This window comes from Rhinolophus sinicus, chromosome 2, assembly GCF_057876585.1.
Source record: "Rhinolophus sinicus isolate RSI-liver-muscle chromosome 2, RSI-T2T, whole genome shotgun sequence".
NCBI classification, from domain to species: Eukaryota; Metazoa; Chordata; class Mammalia; order Chiroptera; family Rhinolophidae; genus Rhinolophus; species Rhinolophus sinicus.
In genome coordinates this window covers 104,801,904-104,825,894 of record NC_142502.1, presented here as the reverse complement: position 1 = coordinate 104,825,894, position 23,991 = coordinate 104,801,904, and the positions used below count along the sequence as shown (strand labels likewise).

General features: G+C 41.5%; 1 protein-coding gene across 1 annotated transcript in view; it reads right to left on the bottom strand.

Annotated features, from left to right (window-relative positions):
- NUDT3 (nudix hydrolase 3) overlaps positions 1-23,991 on the bottom strand; it is a 112,050-nt gene that overhangs the window by 37,065 nt on the left and 50,994 nt on the right. Inside the window, exon 2 of the mRNA XM_019738736.3 lies at positions 13,057-13,167. Within this exon, the coding sequence (XP_019594295.1) occupies positions 13,057-13,167 (111 nt within the window). The remainder of the gene's footprint in view (positions 1-13,056; positions 13,168-23,991) is intronic.

Below are 23,991 nucleotides of genomic sequence, written 5' to 3'. Positions count from 1 at the left end.
GCCCAAACTCTAGAAAAAATGAGAGAGTTGTAACAAACCAAAAACATTTACATACAGCAAAATTTCCCTCCCCAGAGGTAATTACTCTACTCAGTTTAGTGTTTCCCTTTCCAGACTCATTCTGAACATTTACTTATATATGAACATATACAAACGTTTTAGGACATTTTATTTTACATCGATCATAGTTGCCACTTCATTTAACTAAATGTCTTAGAGGACTCTCCATATTGGGATTTATAGATTTCCTTTATTAGTTTTAAACTGCTAGATGATAACAGATAATATGAATGTGGTATAACTGACGTAATCATTCCCCTATTGATGGACACTTTGATTGTTTCCAATTGTTGCTATTACATATAAAGCTGTGATGAACCTCTTGTACATGCTTTTTAGCGCCCATGGATAAGCATTTCTCTGCAGATAGTTAGAAAGGAAAATGCTAGGCTAAGATATAAACCAAGAAGCACAGAAAGGTACAAAATTTGGTCCAAGTCTCCAAGCATGTGGTGAGAGAGGAGGGAGCAGGGCTGAGATAATAGAAAATGACAGCAAAGAGAAAAGTTAGAAAACCTCTGCCTCCTCCTCTTTTCTATTTTCTATTTTTTATGAACTTCCCAGCTCACATTCATGTCTGGTATTTGAGGATACTGCTAAGAAGCCTACAGTCAAAAACAAAGAAGGAAATACACCAAAACGTTACTAGTAGGGAATATGAAAATTTTAAGTTTGTTCTTACTTTTCCGTTTTTCAAAATGTCCACACTGAATGAGAATACACAGGAAAAACATACTTGAAACTTACGTTACAATGGAATGGTGGAAAAAGCACTTATACACATCAGCCTGGAAAGTCACAAAAGCTTCCATAAAATGTAGTGACTGGGCTGAAAACTCGAAAGAGTGGTGCCAAGGTAGTCAGGGGACAGGACTGGCTTCCTAGCTGGAGGCGACCACACCCATCATGTCAGATGTGTGGCGTGTCCTGAAATGGAAAGCAGTTGGAATGACGCGTACAATGTCCAACAGAGTATAGACACTTTTAAGGCTCTTAATACAGGCTGCCGCCTGCATCACCGATAGAATCAATTTTTTAGAATTTTAGCTAATTTGACAGAAGATATCAGCTTATTTTAACTGGCATTTATCTGATGACTAATGAGGTGGAATTCTTTTTTATTTAACTTATTTCCTCTCCACTTAGAGGTGAGAAAGTCCAGGGAAGAACAACCACATCCTTCCTTGAGCAGTATTATTCTTACCCATGTACCCAGGTCCTAGAACCTTCTCAACTGCATCCTCCTCTGCCAGGCCAGCCAGGTTCCCCACTCATGACCTGCTCTTTCCCTCTGCACCATCAGCCATGTTCGGGACATTAGCTCCACCCTACAGCAGGAGCTTAACAAGTTAGTTACCACGGAAGCATGCGTAACTAAGCATGCTTAGTAACTAAGCAGGATCTGGGGGACAAAAGAAACTCCCCGATCATTCAAAACAGTGTTTCCACCAGCGTGACTGCCCCCAGGGGCACCATGGAAATTGATGAGAGTGTTTTCAGTTGTGACAGTGACAGGCGGGAACGACTGGCCCTCAGCGGGAAGGGACCCGGAGGGCCAGGCATCCTGCAACACGAAGGATGGTCTCACCCAAGAAGTGTTTGGCGTGATTTTTCAAAATCCTGCCACATATTTATGTGGGTGGGAAACTTGGTTTTAACTATCTGAGCCGAGAACTCAATTCTTTTCTAGCCTATGAACATTAATACAGGAGATTATTTGTATAATAATACATACATAAATATAAAAATATGTAAAGAAATATATTTAAAGAAATATATATATTATATTTAGTATAGAAAGGAGGTATCAAGTCTGACAAGGTTGTGAACCACTCTGACCTAAGCAGTCATTTGCAAACGCAGGAGGAGAAGAACGGTTAACCGTGCATAAGGGCCGCCTAGAATGCCTGTAGCTCATCAACCCACATAATAAAGGGCACCTACAGGTCAGAGGTCTACACAGAAGCAATACACCCCCTGCCCCTCCAAGTTCTTAGGTTCTATTTCCTAATTTATTTTACTATTTCTATGTCTGAAAGGGACCTCCAAATGGGGTAAAAGAAGAGGTATATTAGGTACACTGTACCTAATGTAAACTATAATTCAGGTTTACGAAAAACAAGATAAGTATACGAGGTCAGACAATTAAGTTCACAAACTCATCCTAGAAAAGGTGCTACACACCTCATTGCTGAATATCACTAGGGTCACTTTCGAAGCACTCCCCTTGGGAAGCTATGTACCAATGCCAGCGCCTAGTCCACCCTTCAAAGCAGTTTTGGAACTCTTTATCTGGAATGGCCATCAGAGCTGTCGTTGTATTACCCTTGATGTCCTGAATGTCATCAAAATGTCTTCCTTTCAGTATTTCCTTTATTTTCGGGTAAAGAAAGAAGTCATTGGGGGCCAGATCAGGGGAGTAAGGAGGGTGTTCCAATACAGTTATTTGTTTACTGGCTAATAAATAACTCCTCACGGGCAGTGCTGTGTGAGCTGGTGCATTGTCGTGATGCAAGAGCCATGAACTGTTGGCAAAAAGTTCGGGTCGTTTGCGTCTAACTTTTTCACGCAGACTTTTCAGCACTTCCAAATAGTAAACTTGATTAACTGTTTGTCCAGTTGGTACAAATTCATAATGAATAATCCCTCTGACATCAAAAAAGGTCAGCAACATTGTTGCAACAAGTTCGCAAACTTAATTGTCACACCTGTACCATCCTGCAGATGCCAATTATTTGTTCTTAAATGTTGTCTTGTCATTTACCACCAACTGAAAGCAACTCAGATCCAATCCCTAAATAATTCAAATTAGCACCAACGTCTACTCCATTCTACTCCTACTAGTAACCCTCCCTAAAACCCGTAAGTTCACATTAAATAGCTTAGAATACATCCTCAGGCTATATATATTGCTTCTCCAGATAGTATCAACAATGCAAATATATCCGTATTGTTTATAATATGATAAAGCACATGTTACTGAAAACCAGTATCTTAAAAGAGACACAAATATAAAAAAAAGTTAACATAAAACCTTTTCATGTTCAATTTGAAATGGAAATGTTACCATGAAATCATGATTTTTCTTTTTGCTGTTTTCTATTGCCATCCACTCAGAGAGCCTTGGAGCAGTCACATCCTAGCACCCTAACCTTGGTTTCTAAATAACATTCTCCACTAAAAGGAAACTCTCTGGAGAAACGCTTGAAAATTCAAGGTGAAAATTCAAAGTAAGCCTGGAATATCTTACTGCATTACAGAGCAAGGAAGTACTCAAACAATGAGAAGGTCATGCCAAAAGCACTCAGGAGGCTGCATAAAATGGTTCACACTAGCAAAGAGAATAAAGATTATAACTGATTGTAATACACTGAAAAAAAAAATCAAAATCCATGAGTCTAGAGGGGTATTTAAAATGAGAGACAGCACACGAGCACACACATGTGTGTGCAAATGGGGGGAAGACGAGAGCTTTCCTTTACAGAAGAATTTCAGCTAATACAAAAGTTAGAAAGACTCACTGTTCTGCAGTCTTTAGTGTAACATCCGACTTGCTAAGGCTCATCAGTAGATGCCAAGCTATTAGCTGAAAGCTCGCTCGGAGACGGGATATTCATACAGTGCAGAAGAATTCTCAACCGATTATGTACCAATTTTGCTGCATAGGGAGAAATATAATTCTACAGTGGAGAGATCTATCAGCTGTTACCGGATCAAATATTTTATCACTAATGGCAAAGCAACCTGACACTTGCCTCCTGATGTTAGGTATTAGGAAGCACGGGCGGCATCGCCTGTCAAAATGCCCAGCCTAAATCTAATCAAGCCTCTAGACCTGTGCTGTTCAACATGGTGGCCATTTATTCACCGAGAGCTAATGAGCACTTAATATGCGGCTGGAATGACTGAGGAACTACATTTCAATTTTGTTTAATTTTAATCAATTTAAATAGCCATATATGACTAGTGGCTACCATACTGGGCGGTGCAGACACGGAACACTTCCATCACTTCAGAAAGGTCTCCTAGACAGCACTGCTCTAGCCTAAGGAATAGAGGGGATAAGGAAACAAGCTAAAGGACACCAAAAAGACAGGATCAAACAAACCCAGAATGTGAGACAGTCTATTAGACAACTACCCTGGACTCTCTTAAAAAGTATCATGAGGCGTGGGGGTGTGGGAAGGCTGGGATTATGGTTGTATGATAAAACAGCTTCAGAAGACATACAACCAATTGTAATTCGTGAACCTAGATTATGTCATGGTAAGGAAACATATAATAAACATTTCATAATTGGGGATATTTAAATGGAGTAAATATTAGATGATATTATGGAATTATAAATTTTCTTAGGTGTGGAAATGGTATGGGGCTGGTCTTATTCTAAAGAGATGCATGCTAAATAAAAAACAGAATTTAGAGGTGACTTGTCATGAAATCTACAACTTACTTTTTCAAATGGCATAGTAAAAAGGCATGCATATAGAGAGATAAAGCAAATATGCAAAAAAAGTCAACAGATATTACATCTATAAGAAGATAAAGTGTTTGTTTTACTATTTTAAAATATTTCTGCTTGAAAATTTTCATGATTAAAAAGTTGGGGGGAAAATAACCAGCCATGGAATTATGGTGATATACTGTCATCTCTGTGTTTTCTGGCTTTTCATTCTGCTAGGAACACGCTCCTTTTATACGCAGAAAAAAAGCCACCTACAATAGTCACCAGCTTAATCAAGTAATCAAACTGGCTACACCAATAGTATCACTACGTGCTAGAAGGAGAATTTAAAAGCCCTCAGAATAAGAGCCCTATTCATATTATACTGTTTCTATCTTTAAGGTTAAAAATTTTACAAACAACTCTAATGGAAATTCCTAGTCAAAAGCACCTATTTGTTTAAACTAAAATGGTTAGTTTACTAGCACAAACATGTAGTAACATTTTGAATATCACTTTTCACTAAGCCAAGAGTATCTAACTATTAAGTATTTTCTGTAAAAGCCAAAATGACAGTCACTAAAACTTCTCCTTCATTTTAAGGTTGCCCAGAAGTAATCATGAAAGTAACCCAAGAGCGGCCATTTGGCCATTTCGTAACAGCCTTGGAGGCAAGGCGCCCTCCTCTGAAAGAAGCCCTCAGAGCTGTGGGGCCAGAGCTGACGTACACCCTGGACCACGTGAGCACGGGGATTAGCACAGCGCCTCAACCAGGCCCCTCGCAGGAGGCAGTGTCTTTGCCAAGGTCTCCTTTCATCCCTGAACTATAACTGAGAGGAAAGGCCCTTTCTAAGTTCTCAGCTGCCAAAAACAAGAGGTTCAATATGGATTTACTTCAGGGCCTTTGCCAGAGACCTGCGGGATTCATTCTGTCCTCTAACGTAAAATGGCCTCATGTCAGCTTCCACACCAAGACCTGGTATGTTTTCCTCTGTTCATGTTATATATTCAAAATTATTTTTCCTAAGGAAAAGCTCTCAACTTCTTTTGCTATGTTTCTGTGTATATGCTTTCCTAGGAGGGCAGACTAAAGCTGCTTCCACACACAAAAATGTGTATCCATATTAGGTGAACAAAGGCTTTCCTGAAATGTTTCATCACTGAGCTACATTTCCTATTAAATTATTTAAAAAGAATGAATCATCAGAATAAGATCATTACATATGTATTAAGAGACATGATAATTTTTACATTTTATAATGCTGTCACCAAAGGAGCTAAAAATATCTGTCTTTTTATCAAGTAAAAATAAAGACACAAAAACACAATCTGTCTTAGGGAAAGTGGCGTCCACCATATTATTGCACTTCAGGTTCCTTCTCAAGATCCTGAATATGTTTGGCACATAATAAGTATTTATGCTTATTTTCTGCCCAATTTTTTATTTTGAAAAATTTCAAACATATAGAAAGGACTGAAAATGACTGTGCCTATTTTTAAGATAAGTCTATACGTGCATATAGCCATACATGTACATTAATTACCAACAGCTCATATTTGTGTGATTTAAAATTCCTTAAAAATTAAATCATGGAAATTCAGAGAATGTTATCTAAATAAAGCTGGCTTTTCAACAAACAAATGGGGTTGATTTATGATCTCTTTTGATTTACAGTAATTTACATCTGGATATATTTTCTCATATTAACAATTCCATTAAACTAAAATATTCCCAAGATTAAAAAGCTTTATGTGCTTTCACTTATCATTTGGAAACTAAAATAAATAAATAAATAAATAAATAAATAAATAAAACTATGTTCTTCCAAGAGGTTGGAGCTTAGTTTACAGTTCAAAAGAAGTAAAAATCTGGAACACAACTCATTCACCTAATTAAGAACACGCCTTTTGGTTGTTTTTCATTATAAGTCTTTTAGTACTACTACTAGTGTTTCTTTTAATCTATATGCATGTACTATTTTGATTAACAAACTTTGTAAAATTAGTTGCCTACAGTGAAAGATCAGATCTCACATGGGAATCTAGCTTTCAAGTTTCTCTTGAAACATCAGAGCCACAGTGGGTCTTAACTGCCACGTGGCAACTACTACTGGCTGCTGGGCCAGGGAGGAAGGAGGGGCTGCCTCCCGAGGGGAAGGCTCTTCCTACTTGGTTAGAGACACCCACGCTGGTACTGGCTGCTCCCTTCCCTACAAGCTTATGAGCTGAAGACCCCTGGTCTACAACATTACTTCCCATTTTACTTATGCTGAAATGACTGAAAATATTCTAAACATATTATGATATATATTTTGTAATTAAAGTTCTGGATTTTTAAAAAATCATGTTATTTCCCTAATAAATTCTGTGATACCTTATTCCCCGCCTTCCATTTATAACTGTTCAGACTCGGCTAAAAAGTAAAGATGAAAATACAACACAGTCATACAGAGCATTCACTTTTTTTTCCATTTCGAATAGAGTCAAACACTTAGGAGCTAAGAAAAGGTTGACAAAACAGTATCTTAAATTATTCCCAAGTAGTCACAGGCTTTTTAAATGTTCTACTTGTGTATAACAAGTGATATGAAAAATAGCTTCCCTGTTAGAGACAGTTCTGAGATACCCTATGGAGACTTCTGGTTGCTATGATACATATGTAAGAGAGTACAACCATTTCTTTTGCAGGAACAGGGAACACATAGTACAGGAATTGGGATATGAAGATATAGATTTTTAAAATGAAGTTCACTATGGCGTTTTCCATGTTATGTGAAAGCACAAATGAGATCAGGAAGGGTTACAACAAGTTCCTGACAGGCTGACATGAGATCAGGAAGGTGAGAGGTAACTATGAAGCAGCTCTGAACTCTTGAGGCCCCGTGAGCCTCGATACTATATTAAGGGCATCCAAAAACTTCCTCAAATGGGGGGTGAATTAAGTCAAATACACTGTGAAATTTTTACTTTATGTGAGACGGTGCATCAAAAACTTGAGGGAGGTCCTCAAGGTACAGGGAAGTCCAAGGAGACACCCCTAAACTGAAGAAATTTCCAAGATGGTGAGTTTATATGGCAAAGCAACAGGCGGCAATAGCCAGAAGAGTAGCAGAAAAGTATGAGACTAAGACACAAGTGAGCAAGTCAGAGAAAAAGTTACTTTTTTTTTTAACCTTAGGCATACGTCACAGGTTAATTACCAGGCTACCCACAAATACTTTATAGTTTATACAAGCGCATGCTAGAAATGGTTCTGTGGATATAGGCCTTGCCCAGACATGAAACAGCAGATAAAAGGAACTGGCATTTGGCCACACATTCTCAATTATCATCACTGACTGCATTTCTTTAAAGGGAGAACATACCCAACTTTGTAACCCTTGAGGAGAATGCAGTTGAAGGTATACATGTAATTTTCTCCTTCTGGGTCTGTTTTCAGATGTCCTGTATCTTTGTAATAGTGCTCTCAGCTTGGCTGAGGTGAGACTGGATAAAAGCAATGGAAATGTAACAGGTGAACAGGAGGCAGAACATCTTCCCTCTTGTTTCCCTGTCCGCCAACAGTTTACCTTTCCCATTGAATTAGCAAGAAAGACTAGCTCTGCAAAGCACACAAAGAGGAGCTTTTCTTCTTTATTACAGAGCGTCACAGCTGGCTCACACGAGCCTTTGCAGCTCGCAGATGCGCGGTCACCAAGGCCCCTGCCTGGTCCTGGGAGAAAGCCTCCTCCCTCGAACCCTCCGAAGGTCACTAGAATAGGATTCTGACTGTAAGGAACTAAGAAATGGAGGCCAGCTTACAAAAGGGAATATTTGAGCAAATGCAATTGGTAGTTTCAAGTGCTACAGGTTTGTTTCTGAAATCCCTCCACTATGCTGAAATTTTTAAGCTGGGTTGAACAAAGCTTCCGAACAGGCTGAGTTGAGTGATATGTAGGCCTGCCAATGGCGTGCGGAGCTACTTAATAACCTCATTCCATTCCTGTTTATATAGAACATTTTTCCAGTAACAAAATTAATGTATGCTCAGTGCAGAAAACTAGATAACCTATGAACTAACCCAAAGATCACCACTTTGAACATTTGGGGAACATTCTTTCAGGGAGCACAGCATTAGGAGTGTGGGTGCTGTGACTAGATGTTCTGGATTCAAATTATACCTTGAGCACTTGAGTATATTTAGCTGGGCACAAGATGGACAAATGATTTAATCTCACCGAATCTGTTTTTCCTCACCTGCAAACTGTAGATAGTAACAGTTCCTATCTTGTAGGGTCCGGTGAGGATTCAACGAGGCAACATATGTAAAATGCTTAGAACAGAGCTTGACGCATAGTAAATGTACAAGCAGTGTTATCTATTCTTTCTATACAAATAGTTATATATATTTCTTCCCCAGCACATGGTTTAAGATCATAAATACTGTTTCATAATCTGCTTTGATCACTTCGGGATGCGGTGCAAACATTTTCCTGTGTTAGTAACTATCTCTTCACTCCACACACGGGATCCGTGGGAAAGCTGCTGTAGGCAGTTCCTAATGGCACAGCTTTTGGAGCCACTCCCAGCAGTGAGAGGACTAAGAAATCATAACTGATGCAAAGGTAAGGTGGAAATCTTCGAAACGGCCAGAAGCTGATGATGAGGCCTGGTAGCTCTGCCCAAAGGCCATAACTAGGTAAAACCAGTAAGATCCTCTCTCGGGAAGCCTGAATGCGAGATACACAGTCAGCGGGCAGGCTGAGTGGTGCACAAGGGAGGAGAAACGCAAAACAAAGAACAGTAAGCAGAAGCTGGAGGCTGAGAAGCGTTAGAAAGGCAGCTCCTCCCCAGTGGAAGGAAGGGGCTGGGCCACTGACCCCGCTTTCCCAATGTCATCCACCCTCTGTGACCCCACTTTCATTTCTGCACACACCAGCAGGGCAGCTGCTGTGACACTGTCACATTCTTCCTCATTTAACGGAGGGACCTGTAGGTATGCTCACTCCTAACAACCTGAAAGGGCCTACCTACCTCCACTGCTTTTATGTGGTGGCTCTAGTGGTCACGTCAATAATTTTAAGACACAAAAATTGTATTTTCTTAAGCACTTGCTGTGTCAAGCTCTGGGGATTCAACAGTCAGCAAGAATGAATGGCACCTGACAACACAGGTTGAAGGCTAGCACAGAAGACAAACAAGCAGTACCAATAAAAGGTGATAAACACCCTGAAGCTAGAAGTACCGCCTGCAACGGAAACACACAGGAAGAACAAGGAATCTGCAGGGTGGAATCATAAAGACTTCATGAAAGAAGTGACCTTCAGCTTGAGGCACAAAGTCAGCCAGGTGTGACAGAAACTGCAGCCTGCTCGCTCAGTACCCACGCCCACCCACGGGGACTCCATGACCACCAGCCTTGTGAAGTAACAGAGTCCTGACTGGAAAAGTGAAGTGGCTCCGCGTTTCCTCTCAGGGCACCCAAGAGTCCTGGCCTCGTTTACCAGGGAGGGCCGGCCTCTTTGGTGGGAAAGCATCTTTCAATACTGGAAATATTTAGAATATCATACAGAAATGTGTAAGAGAATCAAAATCACAGTATAAATATGTCTATATTAAGGGAACCAGATATATTTTGTCACATTTAAAAGAATTTGGCCTACTAGATTGTAAGCTCAATTTTAAAAGTACAATTAAATGATTTCTTGGAAATGTAATGGCTGTGTGCGATGTCAGAGGGATAGTGGATGGGGGTAGGGGGGTTCACACAGTGTGAGGGATTTAAATGATAAACGTCTAAGTATTGCTTTGTCCTGTGCACCTGAAACCAATAAAATTTAAAAAGAAATGATTTCTGACATGACTTTAAGTTGAAAATCTTAAGTTTATGTACAATGTGGGAATATTTAAAGAATCAAAGGCTTCCTTATTTGTAAGTCCAATATATGAGATTCACAGGACTTTTTTGTTGAAGAGCTTCCTAAGGTTTGCATTTTTTTAAAGTCAGACAAGTGAATTTCTTTAAAAAGCAATCAAGTATATAAAATTGGCAAACGCAATCTGAAACATCTGGTCTAGGTATTATCCAAAGGCCCCTTAAAAATGACTGGTAAAATCTCCTACGCTTCAAGAGCAACCAGGTTTGTAAGCATTATGAAAGAACTAAGTCTTTGAATGTGTACACTAAAAAAGTCGTAACACTGTGAAAACTAAGTAAACCCCTGAATAGTGATTTCTGCTTACAAAAGCTACCTTTCAAGGGCAATAAAAAACATCAACCTACATCCTCTCTGATTCCAAGCCTTATTCTCTGTTGATGGACACGGAATTGGAAAAACCACCCCCACTATCTTATTTTGATGAAAGCCGCTGAAATGTTTGTTTTTGTAATGAGATATTTCTCTAATTGTTATTGTTTATGCAAACATGTATTTGATACCTTGTTCTGAAGTTCCAAGCAGTCCACGGACATTTCTCTATCCTCTCAATATGCTGGAATAAAGTACAGAGTATTGTATGCCTCTCTGACTGGCGGGGAATGGTGTTCAAAGCCAGGCGGGATTCTTCGGGGCTGAGAGTGGCAGGCTGAATGTAATGCCAAGCTGAGGGTTCCCTGCAGGCCAGCAGGCAGGTAAGACACTGAACATGTGAGTTTAATTACCTGTGCTACATCACTCACTTCTCCTGTCACAAGTACTTAATTCCTACTTCAGCTATTTTTCCCTTCTACCTACCGTGTTTCCCCCAAAATAAGACCTAACAGGATAATAAGCCCGAGCATGATTTTTCAGGAGGACATCCCCTGAACATAAGCCCTAATGCGTCTTTTAGCAAAAATTAATATAAGACGCATCTTATTTTCGGGGAAGCACGGTAGTGCTACTAAAGGACAGTGAATTTCCAGGAAACAGAAGGGTCAGCAGGGTGCCCTGTACCTTCCTACTCCCGTATAACCCAGGGAGAATTCAACCATAACACTCAAAACAAGAATAGTAACAACAGCTAATACAAGCTTACCTGAAACATGGTCAAATCCAAATGTCCTCTACAAAGGTAGAGCTGTCAGAGACCCACCTCCCCCACTGCCCCAACTCCTAAAACCAAGTAGCAAGTTTTACAAAAGGTCCCTGAACGTTTTCCTTCCCCTCTATTCTAGAACCATCACTCTATCTCAGGTCTTCCGACAACCTGTCTGAATCCGCAACCACAACTCTGTCAAACATCACTTTTGCCTTAGATGCCTTAGAACCTATAGGAACCAACTGGATTTAAATCAAAAGGAAGTAGTTTAGGTCCACCAACTGGTCCTACCACACTTATTTTAAAAGTCAAATCTTTGGGCTCCTCCAGAAAGAATGCTGATCATGTCCATTTGGAATATTTCTGCAGGACTTTTATTGTTCCGTCTGTCACAGACGCATGTATTAATCACTTTGTGTTCACCTAGCTGTGTACCAGGCACAGGAAAGGAGGATTTAAAATGTGAAACATAATCTTTGCCCTCAGAGATTATACTCTAGTTATGGACACCAGATGCATGATAAAACTGAGAGTGACATGAGCCAATGTACGCTTGTCAGAGCTGAGAGCGAGGAAAGAATTCCTTGAGTATTCCAAAGGAACGATTAGTCCAAGAGGACTTCGACAAGGGCTAGACCAAAAAAACACACACATAGAATTTAGATTTGTACTAAGCGTTATTTTATATGTCCTTAGAATCAGTCTGAAATCCCCTCTGGAACAAGGAAATGGTTCTATAACACTAGCCATGTGGTGAGGGCAAGGAAATTGGGCGATAAAATCCACACCACTGAGCAGGAGCCTGAAGTGAGATAACAAAGCAGAACAGAGCAAGGTGTCGCCACAGAGGCTCTGGGGAAACATCAGTTCCTTCCTCCTGTTTTGAACTGAAATCTCTTTCTCAGTTTCCCCAACCAAATTGTAAGCTCTTGCAGTAAGGGCACTAAGGGTGTAAGACTTTACTTCTCGTGACTATGTATGTTAGAGCATCTAGTAAGATATACTGGGCACGGTCCGGAAACTCAACTCATATATAGAGTATCATGTGACTAAATGAAAGAAAACACAATTATCTCTGGAGCTGCACCATTAAGAGCTCTGGCTAACAGAATTGTTGCTTTAGTGACTGTTTTATGGCCAGGACCCAGGAAGCACAGGAGAATAAAGGACGCCTCCTCCTGATCCAAAGGTTAATGAGAATGAGCCATTTATACCAACACTGCTTGTTCGTATTTCCTAGAACTGATGAACTCTTCGATTCTTGATCTTCTGCCCCAGGTGAGAGAGGCAGTCCTGGGACAGACCCATGGGAAATCACAAGGGGGGTCTGGTCTAACGAGACGCAGTCACTGCCTGAGTCCTAGCCCGGCACAGAGGGGTCCTGGCAAACATGAGCACGTCACAAGCTGCTCCCCCTTTAATCAAGGAGGCACATGGTAACTGTCACCTGCCTTCCTTCTGTGATCATGCGTATGTTTACTCGGGGAGTGGTGACAAATCACAGCACTGCACAGACATGGCAGGCTCACGATGACAGGGGACGGCGTGCGTACCTCCTCGCAGACTTCCCGGACGGCTGCCACACTCGGCTCCTCCTCGGGCTCCATGCCCCCTCCGGGGACAATCCATCGGTCTGGATGGCGACTGCTGCTCACCAGTAGTACCTGAAAGGCACAGGGGTCACACGGGTGGTTGAAAACTGAAACAAATCATCCAATTCAGAGCGTAAACACCCCAAAGCACAAGTACCTAAGACTCCTTTGTCTACACCTCTGCAAATCTTTCTTGTAAGGCAGCTTTTGTTTCTGTTTGGAAAAGCAGACAATCTGCCTGGTAAAAGCATCGAAAGCAGTGGCCACTACCTCTCCTTCCCCTTCAGACTGTCATTTGTCCTACCCATTCTCTCCTTCATCCCTTTCTCTAAAGCCCTCTGAATACAGAGCTGACAAAAGTCTACGCGAGCTTGTGAACACTGTGAAAGGCTGGCCTTCTACAAGGGAAGAAGTCCTTAGGCCTGGTTGGCACCACAGTCCCCACACGCTCCCTCCAAGGTTCTCACTCCCATGTGTCCTAGTTCTTCTCCATCATATGTCACAGGCCAATACAACGTGCCACCCGAAGCTCTAAGGCAGGGGTGTCCAAACTTTTTTCAACGTTTTTCACCAAGGGCCATATGCGGTAAAATACACCTACAGCCAGGCCACTCACTCGAGGTGAAGTACGTATTGCCTCACCTGGTTTATTTAAGTAAACTAAACATATTTTTGGAATTTGCTGCGGGCCAATTAACAATGGATTGCGGGCCGCAGTTGGCCTGTGGGCCGCAGTTTTGACACCCCTGGTCTACGGGAACGCTGAGAACCTAATTGTCTCACCTACACGAGAAGTAGAAAATTTTCTTTTCATGATGTTTTCAGCTGAGATAAAAATGGAATTTTTTAACTAGGAAATTTTATTAAGAAATGAAAAGCAAACACACACACACACACACACAATATTGATACACAATACGGTTTACTAATTCAAACTTAACCAGCATTCTAGTCACGGCTGAAGTAAAATCCAGAATTTCCCTAGTGCCTCTTCGTATCCTCTCTAGGACAGATGCTAAACACAATGAGCTGGACTCCTCATTTGGGGGTAGAGTTGGGCTGGCATATTTCCAAAACTAAAGGAATCCTCAACTGCTCCCTAAACCATCACTTTTGGATGATACGTTTTGAGTCTCCATCCTTACCGCAAACCATATCTAAGCTACCCTTCGTCTCCCCTGCGCGCCCCCGCACTTAACTTCAACTCCACACTCATCCTTGTTTTGCCCCAAAGAGAATATTACTTCCTCTTTAGCCTTACAGATTCCACCGCTGGCTTCCGGTTATCTACCTTCCCATGATCTCCTCTCTCTCCCTTGAGGTTTCTGCAGTGATGAGCCCTTGGAAATGCTACCTTTTTCTTCCCATCATCATAGATACTCCTGATGCTACTCTACAAAATCTGTGATCTGCAGTCCAGAAGGGACCACAGAGTTACGAGAAGGAAAGCCACGAATCCACACGTAACCACTAACAGACAGCCATGGGCTGAGAAATGTGTTATACTTGCAAGTATTATTTTTTAAATGTAAGTTCTGCTTTGATTAAAACAATGCAAACAAATTTAAAATAATACAAAATCCATAGTGATTTCTGGTTGGTATGTATATATGTTTAATCAAGAGATATTAAAAGTACAATGTGGAGGTTTCGTGAAATTTTACTTTTAAGTCAGAGTCGTCACTGGACTCCTACTTCACACCATATGCAAAAACTGACACAAACTGGATCAACAACCTAAATGTACGAGCTAAAACTATAAAACGGGAGTAAATCTTTATGACCTAGCATTTGGCAAGATATGCCAAATTCTTAGACATGACACCAAAAACATGAGCAATAAGAGAAAAAACAGATAAATTGGATTTCATTAAAAACTTGTGCGCATCAAAGGCCATTGCCAAGATGTGAAAAGACCTACAAAATGGGAGAAAATGTTCGCAAATTATCTATCTAATAAGGGTCTTGAGATCTAAAATATGTAAAGAACTCTTACAACTCAGTAACAAAAAGACAAACATTTCTCCAAAGAAAACATACAAATAGCCAACAGTCACAAGAAAAGATGCCACGTGATTAGTCACTAAGGAAGTGCAAAGTGAAACCACCATGAGATACCACTTTACACCCACTAGAATGGCCCTAATTTTAAAAATAACAAGTCCTGACAAGGATGGAGAGGCACTGGAACCCTCATACATTGCTGGTAGGAATGCAGAAGAGTTCAGGTACCGTGGAGAACAGTTTAAAGGTTCCGCCAAAAGTTAAACAAAATATCACATGATCTAGTAATTCTACTCCTGGGTATATACTCCAAAGAACTGAAAACAGGTACTCAAACACACACAAATGTTCATGGCAACATTACTCACAATAGCTAAAAAGTAGAAATAACTCAAATGTCCACCAATGGATGAGTGGATAAACAAAATGTGGCATATACATACATGGACAAGTACCCAGTCATAAAAATGAATGAAATACTGATTCACACTACACAGTGCATGAACTTCGAAAACATGGTGCTAAGTGAAAGCCAGACTCAAAACGTCACACATACTGTATGATTCCATTTATATGCAGAATAGGCAAATCCACAGAGACAGAAAGCAGATTGGTGGTGGCCAGGGCTGGGGAGGGAAAGAATGAGGAGTCACTACTTAATGGGTACCGGGTTTTATTTTGGAATGATCAAAGGGTTTTGGAACTATTAACAGATAAAAGTGGTGTTTGCTAAATGCCACTGACTTGTTCACTTTAAAATGGCTAATGTTATGTGAACTTCACCTCAATAAAATCAAGCTAGTTTTAAGCTCACAGTAATTCTTTTTTAAAGTTAAAGACGTCAGTGCCACTACTTTCTTCTTCAGAGTGTACACTCCAGGAGAGCAACCTTCCAGAAGTTTATCCTTAGTTTTATAACAAATTTTAAAAAGCTAAAATAATATACTATTTCCATAAAAGAAAAAGGGATCATTGCCACACCCATTCTCCTCTAAAACTATGTCCGGCCTTACATTTTAAAAAGGTCCTTATCAAAAGAAAAATAAACCCAAATATAATCATGTTTGTTAATTTGAGTTAAAAAGTTAAAAACAGAAGTCCTCCAAAGACAACTCCATTTAAGTCATATCTATCTCTAATCTGCAAGGAAGATTCAGAAAGAAAAAGTTTAAGGGGATTAATCCTTCATTGATTTGTTATATAAATACATAAAGTCTTTCTTCCTAGAGTTCTCCCACTTCCTGGCAAAATGTTTACCAGCCATTCTAAACCTAAGCATTTGCCTCAAAGACTGACTAGGGCCACCCAATTAGGTTGCAATCTAAATGAAAGACCTTTTCAGGGACATTTCAGAGCTAAGGCAAACAAAGGAAACCTCTAACATAAAATATAATTTAATCTCTAAATTTCAATCAATGTGAAATATTAATTAGTGAACCTAGTGTCATTGCTTCGCACGTTCAGAGCTTGACTACACGAGGTAAGACTGTGTAACAGGCTGGGGAAAGCAAGCAAGCTTCATGCTTTTGTAGTCACACTTCAAAGCAAACACTATTACCAGTAAATAGTTCTCAGTAAGTTTCCCTGACAACCCATCAAAAATTTACCGCAAAGGAACTAAACAAAACCAAATATTCTTTACTTTAGCAGAAGGCTTTACTCCTTTCCTACCTTATAAAATAGTGAGTGGGATTCTGGTCACTAAATTCTTATTCTGAAGCTTGATTTTTAAATATAAAATTATCTAAAAAAATAAAATGGCAAAGCACCTAAAAGATTCTAAAAATGACATAAGAAAAAAACGTAACTTGTCATTTATTCAACATTCATTAAGCATTATCATGAGCCAGGAACACGAGATGCAGAAATTAAAAGCTCTGCAATTTTGAGGCAGGTGGACGAGGGGGATCAGCCGACCAGGTATCAGACCTTTCATGAAGCTTTTGTCGTCGAGACAGTGATACCAGCGCGTACAGAGATGGAGAAATGCACCCACAAAACACACCTCCCATACTACACAGAACTCTTGGATTCAGGACACAGGCAGCCCTGCTGGAACAACCTGTTATCCACATGGACACAGAGGAAAATCATTATATTGATTGGGGACACATGTGTTCAGTGAAAGAAGAAAGAAATGTGTGGGAATGACAAACCTAATGGGGAGAGGTTTACATAACCTGGAACAGTAATGTTTTATTTCCTAGTTTTTAAAAAATTGCTTTAATATTGCTTAATACAAATTTTCAAAAGAACATAAAAAAAGAAGGCCAGGGGCCGGTCTGGTGGCTCAGGCGGTTAGAGCTCCATGCTCCTAACTCCGAAGGCTGCCGGTTCGATTCCCACATGGGCCAGTGGGCTCTCAACCACAAGGTTGCTGGTTCGACTCCCGCAAGGGATGGTGGGCTGTGCCCCTGCAACGAGCAACGGCAACTGGACCTGGAGCTGAGCTGCACCCTCCACAACTAAGAATGAAAGGACAACAGCTTGACTTGGAAAAAAGTCCTGGAAGTACACACTGTTCCCCAATGAAGTCCTGTTCCCCTTCCCCAATAAAATCTTTAAAAAAATAATAATAAAATAAATAAATAAATTTTTAAAAAGCCACCTAAAGAAACTGAGTGGAGAAAGAAATAAAACAAAAAGTCGTAACCCAGGGTAAGGAGAGCTTTGGCTGAGGGGAGGCAGTAGAGGGATGGTGAGGGAAGGTTTCTTAAAAGAAGTGACTTGAGTTGAATCCAAGCTCAAGAAAGACATTTATTTTTTTAAAAAATCACCAGAAGCCTACTGTGTGCTCCTGTGCTTGGGACACAAAAGCAAGGCAGATACAGCCTCAGCTCTTGAGGGATGTGAAGTCCCGTTGATGAGACCAACAAGAAGTCAGGTGACTAAATACATCCGAGTGACTGTGCCTGAGACCCTAAAGCTCACTCGCTGTTTCATGTTCTTGCCTAGAGTATCCAGCGCCCTTTTCTGTTAGATGAGGCCATCTGACCAGTTCTGGCTCGTGAAATCTGAGCAGAAGGGACATGTGTCCTGCTGGGCAGAGGCAGGGAGAAGCCCATCCATTCTCTCTTCCTCTGTCACAGTGCCCAAAGACATGGCGAGCTCTGGTTGGTGCAGCTATGAGCCCGAATCCCTGCATGGAACAGAATTCCTATGTGAGCAGAGCTTCTGAAAATCCATGACTGACAGGCATCATAAAAAGGAATAAACCCTGTTGTGTTAAAACAGTGAGATTCGGATTCGGGGTAAATTCGTTACTGAACTGGAACCTAGTCTATATGCTGAGTAACAGCGGGAGCGGTCAGTGAAACGCCCAAGGATCTGTCCTGCTGACGGCCTCAAACCCAGGTCCTAAGCCTGGGGCCTGACCCGTACAAGTGGCCAATAGATGATGAGCAAATGAAAAGAATGGACCAACGACTGAACTGACAAACAAATGCTTTTAAAAAAGGAAATGCAGGGAGCATACAGAAGGGGTTACTTACGGAGGCTGAAAAAGGCAGGGGTCCAATTATGCAGAGTTTGGATCACAATCTGAAGGCAGCAGGTAAGTCACTGAACTGTTTAAGCACAGAAATGATATAGCCCAATCTGGGTTTTAGAAAAGTCACTTTGACTTGGGCTGGATGGACAAGCCTAGTAATAGAATACGTTTCTGCAGTGAATTCAAGCTGAGAAAGAATGAGGACAGAAGTGGGAGTTGAGAGGAAGTGGCAGGATTCCAGGTATACACACATGAGGAAAAATCCGCAGGAGCAGGTGACTGACAGGATGTGGGCGGAGCCCGTGGTGGAGCTGCCTTGGGAGGAGAATGTGGAAGGTCAGTGGAGGAGGGAACTACAGGGAGGCTGTCCTCCAACACAGGAACTGGAGAGTTCCGTGAGCTGTCTAATGAGTATTTCTAGTGGACAATCACAAACGTGGGACTGGAGCTAAGGAGATGGAAAGAGACTGAGATCTGGAAAACAGCAGTCTCAGGCTCTTCCAGCCTGGGTGAGACTAAGCGAAGGAGAATACGGACATTTGCAAAGCTTTAGCCAGAGGAGCTATCCCCATTCCCTCTACCTACCCTGCACCCCACTTGGTGTCATGTAAGTTTCCATGCCCATCACCAAGAGTATAGTAGTGGTAGGTACATTCCAGGTAACCCAGGTTAAAGTTCTGGAAATCTCTTCCTTAAGAATTAGATTATCTGTGGGAATAATCGCCATCATGGGAAATCCTGATTAGCAAGCTATGTAGCTCAGACATCTTACTAACTTCCAGCAAACTGCATGCAGTAATGGCTCACGTGGTCTCACTTCCAACAACGTGATGCCCGCCGCATCTGACAGCCCCTCAGCACCGCCATTACTGTCAGAGAGGTCGGCTGGTACCCGGGGGGTACAAGGGCTGCACCCCACCAACGCTGTGACATGCCCTGCAACCGGCTTCTACAGACAAGCCCTTCCTAGTCTTCTGTGTGTCTCTCCTTAAAACTAAGACCAACATAATATGAACAATTATCTGCACTTGCTGGGCTCCAGGTAAACGGTTTACTTTTATAGCCTGTTTCACGGCACAGCTGCCACAAGTTCTTGTGCACACGGCCCTGCTAAAAAGATGAGTAAAGCTGTGTATGAGGTGAAGTAACTTGTTCATATTAAATCGGTGAATTATCACAGGGCTGAGCACTAGTAGTTTCAGTTCCTTGAGTTTTAAAACTATTTTCCCCATTAGCTGTTTTTTTTTCCTACACAGGAACTCAAAATATTGCTAAAAGGAAGAGCAAGTAGCATAAAGTCAGTTTATAAAATGCCTTATAAACATCCCTTCACTTTATCTAGCTAATCAGGTTGTTTATTTAACAAAAGAGGAAATACCCTGCCTTGTCCAAAGAAACACCACACTGCTGTGAACAGATAATCTGACAATTCTGACTTCGGGAGCAACAAGGTGTTTTAAGAACACTATGAAAAGGTAGTCAGAGGCAGCTGTTACTCCCAGGTCCCGTCCCTAAGCGCAAGTGCCAGGGTGTGGGCTGCGACACTAGCCTTCTGAGGGAGTGTCCTGCCCTAGCTTCCCCAAGTAATGTCCAAACGTTAAGGTAACCACAGGGAACACTCTATTGCCCAGTATCCAGTGACTTGATTGCTAAAAAGAAGACTAAAGAAACCAGTAAACCTGGCAGTATTTGCAGGTTGTATGAAAATAAAAACAAAGACTGACAGTTGTCGGATGACACTGACTATAACTCACGGGCCCCTGAGATGCTCCTGCAAACCTCCCCCTGCCCCCAACTCCTGTAAACCCTGAAAGAAAGCAGACTGCACTGGGGAGAGTACACAGGAACAATGGCAGGTCGTATTTACTCAGAGCCCACTTTAAGCCAGCTGCTGGGATTTTACATATTCTATTTTTAAGATACATCTCTCTACTTTTCCTGGAAGCCAGGTCGTATGTCATTCTCGCCATTATGGCCACGAGGGCACCGAGCCTTAGCTGGTTGGTGATGTGGTGAAGGCACAGGAAGGGCCCGTGTGGAGCCGGGGTTCAGACCACGGTGGGTCTCCAAACCTGTCTCGGACCACCAGGCCCCCGAGACCATTACAGCCATGAGGTAGGTAGACCCACGTGAAAAACCCGCTGAAAACTTCACTGCCGCTGGATAAAAGCCAAGATACAATTTTCTCCAGGCCAGGTATAAGCAAAAGGAAAAGATGGAGAAGGCATTTTAATCAAGTAGTTGATTCAATCCAAAGATTTGGAGCACTTTTCAGGAATCTCTTCCCTGACAGAGACGGACGGTCTGCTTATTTGTTAGCTCTTTCCTAGCAGAGCTGCCTCCTACACAGAGGTGTATTCCTCTATATTATGCAACCTTTTTACACTTGCTTTTCTGAAAATGTTTATTAATATATATAAAAAATGACTACTAACTCTCAGTATAAAGCTCCATTATTTTTCACATTTGTTTAGAAACAACAACATTTCAAGTAATTCCTTACTTAAGCATTTATTCCACAAACAACTGCTGTCCAGTCATTATTTGCTTAGAAATGAACTGAGGGATGAGGGTGGGGGTGGGGAACAGAGATGTACAAAAATATATAAAGCCTACCCTTGAACAGCCTACCCTCTAATGAAAGGACTGGAAGTGGTGGCCCACGAGCCACATCTAGCTTATCATCTGTTTCTGTATGGCCCATGACCTAAGAGTGGGCTTTACATTTTCAAAAGGTTGAAAAAACTCAAAAGAATATTCTGTGACATGTGAATTTATATGAAATTCAAAATTCAGTGCCTGTGAATAAAGAGTACTCGTACTGAAACCCAGCCATGCTCCTTCACTTACCTACAGTCTACAGCTGCTTTCTTTCTTTTTTTTTCAAGGAGGGCACAGCTCACAGTGGCCCTGCGGGGATCGAACCGGCAACCTTGGTGTTATCAGCACCACGCTCTAACCAACTGAGCTAACCGGCCGCCCCGTCAATGGCTGCTTTCAAGCTACAATGGCAAAGCTGAGTACGCTTGACAGATCATATAGTCCACAAAGCCAAAAATGTCTACTACTCTCTGGTCCTTTACAGAAAAAGTTTGCCAACCCTTGATGTGATGAAGGGCCCGGCCACATCATCGTGCTGATAAGAACTATTATGGGGGAAAGAAGATTCTGAGAGGGTCCCAGAACAGTTTTTAAGAGGGAACACTTGAGCTGGGCCCAGAGGAGGAATTTACTGAGCCTAGCAAGGAAAGGTATTCCAGGCAAGGGGCACTGCAATTGCAAAGGCAAGACGCAGGAAACAGTGTATCATATCCAGGAGCTGCTGAGAAATTCAAGTAGTTTGATATGGTGTAGGGTGCATGATGGGAAGGAGGCTGATAAATTAGATCTGGACCAGCATAAAAAGTTCATATAGCAAGTGCACCCAAAGAGCTATGGCAACTTGGAATCAATCCTTCTTGGTTTTGAGGAGAAGGGTCATCTCAGGTGTGTTTCAGAAGCCTGAGTCTGGAGGCTGAATGAGAGACGGACTGGAGGTGGAACAGAGAGGTCAGTGAGAGAGGATAAGGGAGCCGGATATAATCAGCGTCCCGGAGGAAGGGACAGGAAGTGGATTCCAGTCCTGTGCAGGAGACAGCAATGACAGGAACTGCGAACTAATCAGAGTGGGGGTGCCATGAAAGGGACCCAGAGGCGCTGGCGTCTTACTGGGGTCCACAGGCGACGAGAGAGAGAAATACAGGAGGGGGCCAGGTGGGAAAGGAAAAGTAGTTTGGGGTCCCTACAGGAGAAGTTAGGCTTCCTACAGCATCTGTGTATGATGGGAACTTCAAAACCTCAATTTAAATGTCCATTTGAAAGCATTCAGCCAAGAAACAACAAGGCCTCTGTACAGCACAATCGGTAGCGCTGAGGAGGAGGAGGATTTTACTTTAAAAGCTTGGGTTCAACTTGGATGTTTTAGAACAAGCATTTAAGACTTATAATTGGCCAAGAAGAATGTCAAGCATTATTCCTTAGGAAATTTCTCAAAGCCAAATGGAATGAATGAACTATTTGGAAAGTCACTAAGTTTCCTGAGGTCATTAAAGCAAACAAAGCCCAGCGACAGCATTCCTGACGCCATAAGCTATGTGTTTTTCAGTCTGGGAACGACAGGAATACACTGTAAAAAGGCAGGTATTCTCAGCCATAAAAAAGGAATGAAATCTTGTCATTTGCGACAACAGGGACGGACCAAGAGGGTGTTATGTTAGGTGAAGTAGGTCAGAGAAAGACAAATACTGTACCATTTCATTTACGTGGAATCCAAACAAAACAAATGAACAAACAAAACAAAACAAACAGACTCATCCATACAGAGAACAAAGCGATAGTTGCCAGAGGGCTGGGCAGTGGGTGGAATGGACAAACAATGTGACGGGGATTAAGAGATGCAAACTTACAACGTAAGTCAGTCCTGGGGTGTGGTGTACAGCATAGGGAACACAGTCAACAACATCGCAATAACTACGTCAGTGACAGATGGTTACTAGACGTCTCGTGGTGACCGCTGCTGCGTAAGGTATATAAATGTCGAATCATTATATTGTACACCTGAAACTAATATAATATTGTATGTCAACTATAATTAAAAAGAGCCTCACATTCCAGAATAAAAAATAAAGCGCATCATTCGTACCGTGTGCCCACAGTAGCAGCCACACTTTAATCACATTTCAACCTAAGTTAAGACGTTCAGGTTGAAGCCCCAGTTGGACGCTGTCTTCCTTCATAAAGGACAGTCAGGAGCCGGGGTGACGGTTCTGCCTCTTACACCAGTCAGCCACACAACTACAGAAACAGTTCTTCTCTCTAGACGTCAGCTTTCTCAGTTGTAAAACGAGGTGGTCCAAATCATCTCTAACCCCGCCCCCAGCATTAACATTCTATTGTCCTAAATTTACACAGGGGTGTGTGTCTAGAACTGTGCTTCCTAACTCTTTTTTAGAATCTCTTTTTTCAGTGGTACACACTGCACAAGCAGTGTCCCCAGAGGTGCTTCTTAGGAAGACTTCCTGAGATATTCTAGCTTCAGTATAAATATTTACTCTTTTCTTTCCCGTTAACCCAAATGGTAACCCGTCATTAACACTGTTCATCTTACTTTTCACTTAAATATGGAGATCATTTCATCAGTACCTACTGAAGAAACTCCTGGTTTTCAAAAAAATGACCATGTGGCATTATGTTGTTTTTTTTAAAAAAACTTCATTTTAGAAAATTCCAAACTTACACAAAAGTAGAGAGAAAATATAATGAATCTCCAAGTATTCATTACTCAGCTTCAGTGACTTATTAACATCTTGCCGATCATGTTTTATTTACCTACATCCCATGTGGAGTATTTTAAAGCAAATCCC